The 10,884-nt window shown below is 55.5% G+C and overlaps 2 protein-coding genes across 2 annotated transcripts; one reads left to right on the top strand and one right to left on the bottom strand.

Annotated features, from left to right (window-relative positions):
- Positions 1-694: 694 nt before the first annotated feature.
- On the top strand, positions 695-3,310 carry BDP55DRAFT_690155 (uncharacterized protein; the record flags this gene model as incomplete). The annotated part of the gene is made up of 1 exon (XM_060576826.1): positions 695-3,310. One exon carries the CDS (start codon positions 695-697, stop codon positions 3,308-3,310), a length of 2,616 nt encoding a protein of 871 aa, XP_060434874.1.
- Positions 3,311-5,710: 2,400 nt separating this feature from the next.
- Positions 5,711-7,604, bottom strand: BDP55DRAFT_690156 (uncharacterized protein; the record flags this gene model as incomplete). Its single annotated transcript, XM_060576827.1, has 3 exons — positions 5,711-5,829; positions 5,957-7,331; positions 7,425-7,604. 3 exons carry the CDS (start codon positions 7,602-7,604, stop codon positions 5,711-5,713), a joined length of 1,674 nt encoding a protein of 557 aa, XP_060434875.1.
- Positions 7,605-10,884: the final 3,280 nt, after the last annotated feature.

Genomic DNA, 10,884 nt, shown 5'->3' on the forward strand with positions numbered 1-10,884 from the left:
TGTGAGCATTGCACAGGGTTGTGACGGGGCGGCGCTGACATCCCTCCCCCGGTCTTTGGAGACTGGTCCTCTTCTCTGGTCTGGTCCATGTCCACAGTCCATCTGCGTCGCGCGCCCAAAAAACTCACAGGCTCGACGGATCCCAAGGTTCGGATCCCGACCCCCGGCTCACAACGCATTGAAAACAGCACCATCTTAAATATATTACAGTCCCAAGCGCTTCCCCCACAGTCTGGTTGATCTCTTGTCACCTGTTGCTCTCTGAGGACGAACAAAAGGACGCTGGACGGTTGATGCTGGTTGCTGTTTTCTTGTTGCGCGCGCTGTTCCCTCCTTCTCGGCTCTACTCTGTCTATCATTCAAACTTTTTCTTCTCGGCGCAACGTAACGCAACGCCTACACACCACAACCCAACAACCTCTTAGTCTTACACAGACCACTCACACACACACGCACGCACACATACATACATACATACATACATTCAAGCAACTCACATTCTCTCATAACATCCCCGATCCCAACCAGACAAAGATCCAGAGCGGCCCAATTTTAAAAAAGTAAACAGGAACACCAGCAACAAAAAGCCCTCGACTTGCTCAACCCTGTTCACAGGACACTGGAGAAGTAGGGGATTCCTTGAGAGGGGGCACGCCTGGCTTGACGTCGCCCTCTGCATTAAGTCGAAAACAAGATGTGGGCTACCGCTCCACTGCCGTACTACTCGGCCTACAAGCCAACCCGGAGGAAAGAGAGGGCAAGCATCAGCAACAAAGGTGGCTCGTCGCCGTCTGCTGTCAACGGCTCACAACCTCCCCTTCCTCTTCTCTCAACCCAAGACCATCCCGACATCATCACAGATTTGTTCGAGCCTGCTCTTGATGGACCGCCTTCGCCGGAAAGGATTCGTGCCTTGAGCAAGCAGATGCAGAGGGCCTCGGCCTTGGACAAACACAAGAGCCACACAACTACCTCCTCTGGCTCGACGTCCTCGCTGCGCTCACTCAACTCGGACCGATCGTGGGAACACACCCTGGAAACCATTACTTTGTCAAGACGTTCTTCTGGCCGATCGACTTCGAGCAGCATGCCTTCCAAAGACCGCCCCGAGAGCGTGCAGCTCTTTGGCAAAACCATCTTCAGCCGCAGGGCTAAGATGAAGCGGGAAAGCAGTGGTAACCACAGTTCCTCTGGAAGTTCTTTATACTCTGGTGAGCTTGCCCTGGATGGCCCGGCTTCAACAAACAAGGACCATTTCATCCCATCAATCTTCGGCCGCCGCAGAACTCTAAGACAGGACGACTTAGGTGAAGACCCAGTGTCGGGACGCAAGTTACAAATATCGGGCCCCTACAACTTCCAACATGTCACCCACACTAAGAAGGATCACCTACCGGACCTCCAGCGGGGCAGCCGCGCCGAACTGGTCTCCGAATTCTCAGCCATCCGCGCTGGCCAACGGCCGACCACCGGCCAGCTCAAGGGAATCGACGTCGAAGATTTGCACTTTTCCAACTTTTCATCCGAAGCGTTGCACACGCAGCAGGACAACGCGATGACGTCCGAAACTCAGCCAGAGATGTTTTCGAATCGCCCATCTACCATTGCCCGGCATACAGGCCCGACTTCTGCACCTCGACGGTTGGTCAAGCATACACGATCCCAGGAACAACTCCGTTCAAGCCCGCCGCGCCCAGCACCTCCACGACCGCCCCGTTCACCCATCAGCGAGGAGATTGTCTCACCTACTCTGCCAGGCTCGCCTGTGCCTGTCCCTCCCCCCAGATCGTCGAGCCGCATCATGAAGCATTACACCGTTTCAGAAGACTCGCTCGCTACCATCGATATGTTCCCTGAGCGCCCCCAGACTAGCAGCGGCTTTCACCTGCCAGGCACTCTCGAGGCACCAATCGAATTCACTGAATCTACAATTTCCGAAGAAGCAGAACCTTTCGAGGACCCGAGATTCTCTCATGCAATCACCACTCCCGACGATGCTGCATGGCCACTTACAGCGAGCTCCACAGTTTCTTATGAGATGGCATTGCCTGATGTACCTGAAGAGGAGGAGCAATTTGTTTTATCCCGGCAGTCTGGTGCGAGCTTGGCCAGCACTCGTTCGTCGCTTCGAGGAAGCCAGTCTGTGCCTGCTCTGCGCCAGAGCGTGCCTCAGACGCCAGAGGATGAGTTCAGACGGCCATCAAGCGGCGCATCGGACACGCTTGGCAGCTTCGACATGCTTGCCGCACAGAATGCTCTGAAGGAAGCTTTAGAGGTTGATGGACCGGCATCTGTTTCCCACCGAGCCAGCTGGGAGGACGACATCGACTACTGCTACGAACATGAAGCTGAGGCCGATTGCGACTACGCGTGGGACCGGCCTTCTTTGGATATCGCGAGGGAGGACTCTGTAGAGACTTCCTTTGATAACGATGGCATCTTCGTCGCACCCCTCTCGGCCGGTCTGAAGCCGGCATCGACGATGGGACACTCCGATATCCCAGCACTCAGCCCCGCTAGTCAGACTTCTGTCAATGGACACGAAGCAATCACGCCCACCATTACCGTGCCGCCTGTTAGGTCCAACTTCTCTCATCCCAGAAAGGAGACGAACTACCGAGGCACCTCCCATCTCCACGTGAGAACAGCATCACGGGCCTCGAGCTTCAAGGAATCTCACGGCTTCAACCTCTCGCCATCTCTTCTTATCCCAACGGACTTCCGCCAGCAAATGTTGGCAGACTCGGACACCGATGCGTATCCCATGGATATGGCAAGACTTGATACCAGCCACTTCGCCTTTGACGAGGAGCCCGTCCTGACGATTGAAACACCTGGACTGTTCGCCAGAAACCGTGTCAGCACTTCAACAACCGGCAGCAACTCGTCCAGCCAAACTAGTCTGACCGAGGCACGTCACACATCGACCAACTCGACATGGACGGCTCTCACCAGGTACACGGGGAGCACGACCTTTGAGGGATGGAACCCCAAGTTCGAGGGTAGCGACCACTCACGTTCCTTCAGCGCCGACGACTTTGCGGATCTCGGATCGCCTAGAGCACGAAAGTCCACCATGACTCCGCTGCCCGAGTCCGAGGAGGTTCTGACCATGTCGCGTTCTACTGGCGATATCCGTGCCGCCTCCGGATGCATCGACGCCAGCTTGTCCCAGGACTCTCTCCCGCTTGCCAAGACGAAGGAGCCGGCGAAGCAGCACCGACGCCAACGTGCGCAAACCCTGAGCGCCCCGCCCCCGCCTGGGCAGTACGCCCTTTTCCCGCCAATCTATGCCGGCAGCCGTATCTGAACGACTGCTCGCCACTGAATACATCTTCCGGCCCACGACACCACATTACGACCTCACAACACACATTTCATATACATCTTGTTCCATAGACACACCCACACGGGCGCGCGCGCACGCTCGCGCGTTTCCTCTCTAGTGGATGCCGGAGTGACGCACTACACTACCAAACCTTCTACACCTTATTGTTTGTTTCTCGACATATCACGGCGTTTCAAGACGGTCGTGATTCGTATAGACTTTCTTGGCATATCTCGGAGGAGTTTTTTTCTTCAATCTAGGCTCTCATCATTTCAAATCAACATAGACCAAAATCCGGCTTTGGTCATTCCCCGATTCCGACCACCAACTATCACTCGCTACACTCAAACTCACACGCTCGCCAGCGCAACGTACACACACGATCAGTTTCCTTATATCTATAGTCCGCTCCAAAGGATGACTCTACTATACTACCACCACCACCAGCATTACCGCTACTACTGATACTGTTATTTTGTTGTACCAAAAAAAAAGAGAGGGCGCGAGCACTAGAACCCCCCACCGGAAGGGTTTCTTGCCTCCTCCGGGGTTATGATTTGATGGATTATGACAAACCCTGTGAAAAAGGGCAAATGGGAAACAGAAAAGCAAAAAACACCTGTAAAAGAATTTGGGAGGAAAGGGCTGCGGGAGGGAGCGCGCCATTGGGAGCTTGAGCATCTGTGCGATCACGAGAAGAATCACCTTGCGTCCCTGGAGAGGACGCAGAGAGAGAGAGAGAGAGATGTTTCCCACCCAACTGGAAGTGTGGGTTGACCAAAAGGAGGTTATTTCATCGCGGTTCGGAAGCCAATTTTTGTCGCTCCGAACAGAATTTCAAACCGAAAAAGAGACTCCATTACTTGTCCCATTGGCTCTGCTTTCGAACCATGCCTCCCCAGTGACTACGTGATGATGGTGAACACCGATGTGGTCCGAGGTCGTTGCGGCTGATGATTGCCATACGGATCGGTTTACCTGGCATAGGTACCTACACATCAAGCCGCGAAAAGGCGGGGTTGAGGATAGCAAACACACCATTAAACCGGTTCACGCGATCAACTCATCAAATGTGCCGAGGTTTTCCTCACTAGAGGACGAACCTTGTGACGCATGAAAAGTTGGATATTTTGGGGGGGGGGGGGGGGGGGGGGGGGGGGGGATGCATGTACATCTTGCAACCACCAGGTCGGGCACGGCAGAGGCTGTTGGTTGACATGGTGTGTGTGGTTGGCGTAAGGTAGTTGGTGATATGCATTATGCATCGGCAGTAGACTGATTACCTTGCCTTGGTAGCTTCGATGCGGAGGAGTGAGAACGGAATGGGCTGGGTCTAGACTCGTCCCGCATTGTGTACTCTGCATGACGAACACGTCGACATGTCAAGACTTCGGATGGCTAGGACGCTTAAATGCGTACCAAACAAAGGAGACGAACGGCATAATACAGGTTCACCACCTCTACGAAAGAAGGGACGGCTGCAGTCAGCAAGCCAGGCCTCAAATTCCAAAAAGTCATGATATTGACATTTCGCTCTCTATATACTGTTCGTCTGTCCAAATGAACCAACTATACCCCTTATCCTAAATGACTAAGCCTTCCCATATTTTTTGCAGTTTGAAAAGATTGGTCCTAGAAACCAGAATCACCGTCATTTACAAGTCCCTTCGTCCTGACGGGAAGACACATTCTCACCCTACCCACCACACCCTTACTTTCCTTACTCCATCCTTGCGGAGGCACCTTGTCCATCCTCCCTCTATCCATCGTCAATGTACATGCATACCAACAGATATGCACAGCACCCACCGCCCTCTCCCCTCCCACCCATGACATCTTTGCAGCCACCTCTCCCTCGCGATACCCTCCCGAGTCTCGCCTGTACTTGCCTCTCATCCACTGCTTCCGAGTTACCTCCCTCATCAACTACTTCGATCCACAATCTAGTCTATCCTCCCCTCCTACGTCCCCGGCATGCGGGCAGTCGATATCCCGGTACACATCCTCTGCATCCAATCAAGCCTGACTCTTCCCGCCTTTATGAAACTGATTTCATCCGCCATCATAATTTGTCCGCGGAGAAAAAAACATTAAAGAAACCCTGACACCAAAAGCAAAACTCGATGGGGACCAAGGGGAGAAGAAGAGAAACGAGAGGAAAAAGAAAACCCTGGACCCGTCGGTCGTGAAGCGGGATGGCACCCCTTCTGCCGGCCGGTGTCGATATCTGAGACGGGGACCCAACGACAACACCGCCACGGCCAATGGACAGCTTGACGTTTTCCACCCCGCGCACGGCATGTCATCGGACGGTCGGCGACATTCCGAAAGAACCCTTTTCCCCCCACCACCCCCGGCACCCTTGCCTCCGAGATTTTGAGCTCACGCGCTCCCCCCTTTCCAGAAGTGCTCTGCATTGGCTTCACACCCAACACCACCACTGTGACCACCACCACCACCACCACCATCATCAGAGAATAGGCTCGCGGCAGGCAGGGTGGCTCGCGCGGGTGTCGACGATCAACAACAATGCACTTCAAGCGTTCCTCCACGACGACGACGACGACGACGGCTCGTCTCTCTCGTCCGGAACACCCTCAACGTCGAGGAACTCATCCAACCGGCCACCCCCGCCGCCATTCGCCGCCGCCTCCCGCTCCATCGTCTCCAGATTGCGCAGCAGCTCCCCCCTTTCGCGGTGGAGCGTCTCCCGCTCCCGCTCCAGGTTCTGGATGTGGCGGCGGGCCATGTCCAGCACCTCGGCCTTGCTGACCCGCCTTTCCTCATTTGCCGCTGCCGCCGCCTGCGGGTCCGATTCGTCGCCGTCTCCGGCGCCGGCCGGGCCACGGACCTGCTCTGGTAGGGCATTGAGAAGACCCTCAAATTGAGCGTTCAGTCGGTTGCGGTACTGCTTCTCGACTAGGTTATGAGATGCGCGCGTTCGGCGTTCTTCGAGGGACTCAGTCGGCTTTTGCAGTGCGTTTTTCGAGGTGCGGGATGCACTGCGCAGTCGGGGTGCCGGTGCGTTCTTGGTGCTCGATCCGGCGGATGAGGCGACGGATACCGACTTGACCGATCGGCCGCTGACGCTTGTTCGGCCCGCGGGGCTGGTGGGTTCGTCATCGTTGTCGATGCCGCCAGCTCCGGGATCGGCTACGGCACGGCGCTTGCCCTTTCGCTGCGGCTTCCGGGTCCCAGGCGACGACGACGACGACGATGTCTTCATTGCTCCAGCTCCGGCCCTTTTATCTTGGGGCTCGTTATCATCGTCATCCCACGAAGGGTCCTTGACGTCGCTATCGGTCTCCATGCTGCTTTTGCTGTGCTTGCGGACGTCGTGGTTCAATTCGACCGCAGCGACGGCTGCAATGTTTGGTGTCAGTGTGACGGAGCTGCTGTCTTGAAGCCGAGGCCGCCATGGCGAAGCATGGAAATCAAAAGTGGTCGTGGGTGGTTGCGGGTGAGCTGTTACAGCTACCGTGGTGGAAAGTGGCGTGATGTCGGCATAGACTCCGCCGCCCAGGAACGACTGCTCACTCGTTGGTGGTAGTGTCAGCGGTGGTGCTGCGAATCCGAAATCGAATAAGTGACCACCACCTCCAACACCAATACTCTGGCTTCTGCCATCAGTACTCAGACCGACCGCTGCAGAAAGAGTGACGGGTGGGTTGACACCTGCTGCTGCTGTGGAGGAAGACGTTGCATCGACATGCTGCTGTTGCGGGTTGTCGTGGTACGCCGGGACTCCATATCCGGGCGGAAACCATGCGGCGGCGTGGGCGGGTGTTCTTTGATGGCCCTGCGAATGGAGATGCGACGACGACGACGTCCCCTGTTGATCAGCAGCAATATTAGGCGCAGGCGCAGCCGCTGGACCGAATTGGTGCTGAAGACCCTGGTTGCCCTCTGCATGTGTCAACCCCAGAGTACCCAGTCCGAGACCCAGACCCAGGGCTGAAGTATGGAGCTGAGGGTGGTTTTGCTGGTGTTGCTGATCCAGGTGCTGTAGTCCTCCGAGATTGTGAATTTGCGGGAATTGCGCCGTCGGTACGGATACGGGTATGGACAATCCAGGAATACCTGCAATGGCCTGGACCTGATTAATTGGTGTCGCTGTGGTCGATTCATGAATGGCGTTGGGCCGATTGTGGCCTGGACTCAGCAGGGTGGTCTGATTACCGGGCCGAGTGGCGTGGTGTTGGCGGTCGCCGACGTCGAAAGCCCCTCCGAAAACTTCGGGAGAGAAGTGCGGGGACAACGGCGTCGAAGCTATCATCTGCTGATAGAAATAATGGTCAGACTTTTTCTCTCTCTTTAATTTTTTTCTTCTTTGGCGAAAGGACCTGTAATCCTCGTGAACACGGCGGTCTCTACTCTTTTGCGCCTCGTCGCCGTCTGTCTCATCAGTTTGCCGAACGCTTGTTCAGAGAACACCACCTTGCCATTGCCCCATTCCGGGTGGCACACAGACGTTCAGCTTCTCTGATACTCCGCCGCCTCCCATCCACATCCAATCTCAAGCATCGGAGGCGACCACCGACAGACAAGAAAGTGTTGGGAGTCTTGCATGGTTCCTGGATCGTGGCTTGACTCCTCATTGCGGAGGCCCATGGGGGGAGGAAAGGATCTGGCCCAGCTCGGTGCTACCCGCGTGGCATCATGTACTCACTCGCGCCTTCGATCGCTTGGTCCAGCGCTTGTCTTGTTACATTCATATGCCGCTCAGGTCGGCAGACGGAGAAGGGTGTAACGCAGAATGAGCTGGTCGTTTGATTCGAGACTTGACCGCAAGAAAAGGGAGCCCCTGGGAGGCCGCGCTCTGGGGAGGAAAGCACCGAACGGAGAAAAGTGGAATGCAACGCCGGGTGAGATACTTACTTCCGGGTCATCCACGAGATACTCGTAGAAGGGAGTGTTGTCGTTTGGCGTGTGCGCCATCGTATCGTCTTGCCGGGGGTGGCGAGGGGTCTTGGTTCGATTGGAGAACCCCCTTTCTAAATCCCACCGTCCGGCCCCAAAGCAACGCAAAGCCGTTGGTGATTTATACAGGTTTTGTTTGCTTTTTCGAATCTTCGACCTTGTTCCCGTATCTGCTTGCCAATCCCGGGACCGAGGGAAAAGGCCGCCTATCCACGAATGGCCAAGATCGGGCGAGGAAGAGCAAACCAGCCACGCTTGGGAGACTCCGGACTAGGCGTGCGGCCAGACAATCCCAGTGGACGCAGGCCTCCGTTAGAAAGAGCCAGACGAGCGTCTGGCCAGTAGTTCCGGAGCGGACGCCACGGCCTTCCCAGGGATTGCCCAAGAACAGTGGGCAATCGGGAGACAACTTGTGGCGCGGGATTCACCCGTATACCGTCCCCGTGGAGTGACTTTGGTCCCTAGGCGGACCACACCTTCCCAGGACTAGGGTTCCGATAGAGTCAGCCGACCGCGACAGCTGCTCAAGTGAATCGACTCTGTCGTAGTGTTCAAAGTTAGACACGGGTGTCGTACGTACGGCGGCGGGAAGCGCGTTGCAATGCGGCCGGCGCCCAAGACGCCGGCAATCGGGGGGATCGGGGTGGCCTGGCTATATGCCAGAGTCACTCCACTCCAGGGCTGTCGCCAGAAAATCTTTGCTGCTGCGGCGCAGGGTATGCAGGACACACCGAACGAGTTCCGGACGACGTTGCCTCTTTGCTCTGCTTCGCCTAGTCGTGTTGGTGGCAGACCAATTTATAAATGACCTGTCGTCGATGTCGTTTGTTGTTCCTCTTGAGATCTCGATCTATCTATCTGGACAGGGCAGTCAGTCTCTTCTCATCTTCTTATTTGTACGGCAAGCTAGCCGTGGCTTGTCCGGGGGTGCTGAGTATCCTCTCATCCCCCATCTTCTCTTTCCGTCGGGCCACTCTTCGTACTGAGCCCATACCCATCTTGAGTCGAGTCGAGTCGTAGGCCCTCTCTCATCTCCTTTCTGTTTCTTCTCGTTTCCCCTCTCTTCTTTCCTTGTCTCATCTCATAGTCGACTGCTTATGCGACTCGACTTACCGACTGAAGCAAGTCTAGTAACTCGCTGCCTGAATGGGCTTTCCGCGTCCTCAAAGGTCTGTCAGCTATCACATTCGCAGTCTCATCATTGACATTGTTGATGGATGGTGCCTTTGAGACTTGGATTTCTCAGGGAGGGGTTTAGGTGGACTTTATGAGGATCCGACGCGACAGATTAATATTCGATAGGGCAATTTCCATGTGAGCTCGGCTTCGGATAACGCAGTCCCCAGACCGCTCGAACGGATCCGCGATTGCTGGCTGCCATAGACGGCATGGGGCGCGCGGAAGGCCCCCAAAGGTATGTGCAGCGCCTACATGGATTCTGTCACCCAATCCTGAGCAGGGCCTTGCCCGCGCGCCCAATCTCTCTTGGTTATAGAAGCAGCTATACCCACAGTGGCCTGCATGATGCAGCTGTTCAGGTCGTGTCTGCGTACTCTGCATTCTCGTCCGGAAAAGTTATTCTGCTTGACTTGGCTTTTGGTTTCACCAGGCCCGGAAAGCTGCTGCCCCCTCTCTCGAGGAGCATACTGACAGATACCGAGAATGAAAGAGAGAGGAGGTCTGTTGGTTCTCTGTTGGTGGTGGAAAGAGATCATTACTTGACGGAAACTAGTGGAGGTCTGACTCAAGTGGTCCTGAATCTCGGATGCTCGTATCAGGGGCGGTTAGTTGGCAACACGTGCCAAGGTTGGAAGTGGACTGACAAGCGTCAGAAGAATCTTCTTTCCACTTTCCTCGTTGGTCAAGTCATTGTATGACGCCTTTGTTCGACTTCGAGAGGGGAGGACCTCAAAGCCAGCAACATCGGTGATAATCTGTGGCTGGGCTGGACGACCGTGAAGCTGGGGTATCGCTCCTCTGGCGTTTTCTCCCATTCTTCCGTAGCCACAAGGGAATGCTTGTGGGATAAGGGGGTAAATCTTGATCTACATCTGTCGGTGAGGATGCAGCCAAGAGCCTGATGATCTCGGGTCCCGATGGAAAGAAGCCTTCCCTCCGGGGTGAACAGCAGCAGCGTCATCAGGTAATGAACATTGGGAGTAAACTCGTTGTGTCAGGCATAGCGAACCCTAGGATGTCCTTTACTGTTTCCGGGTGTTGTCCCGCCAAATCTCATCCTCAAAATGGGCGGGTTGGGGGGGCCAGTGCCTCACTCACAGCTCGAGGACGGACCCGATGACATCGGGGGCTGAGACCGCTGCCCTACGGTCGATGAGGGACTCTGATGTGATCCGTACTGGACAGAATCTGACTAGGCCCCGTATTGGTCAACTCAAGCTGGCCGACTGGTTCCGTCAAGCTCCCCATTTGCTCTTCAGGGGATACCTCATGGTGTGTTCCCGTTGCCTCGCCTCACGGAACCTCGGATGTCTTTTGCTCGACGACAGACGCATCGCGTCGTTCTTTTCTGTTTCCTAGTCCAGGGGTCTGGTGTGTCTGGTCACTCTCCCTCTCGGGCATCGCGAAATCGACCGTTGTCTGGTGCTTCAACGTTTGCTCTCAAAGTTCAGAAGCAG

This window comes from Colletotrichum godetiae (assembly GCF_030913485.1).
Source record: "Colletotrichum godetiae strain CBS 193.32 chromosome Unknown BDP55scaffold_4, whole genome shotgun sequence".
Lineage (NCBI taxonomy): Eukaryota > Fungi > Ascomycota > Sordariomycetes > Glomerellales > Glomerellaceae > Colletotrichum > Colletotrichum godetiae.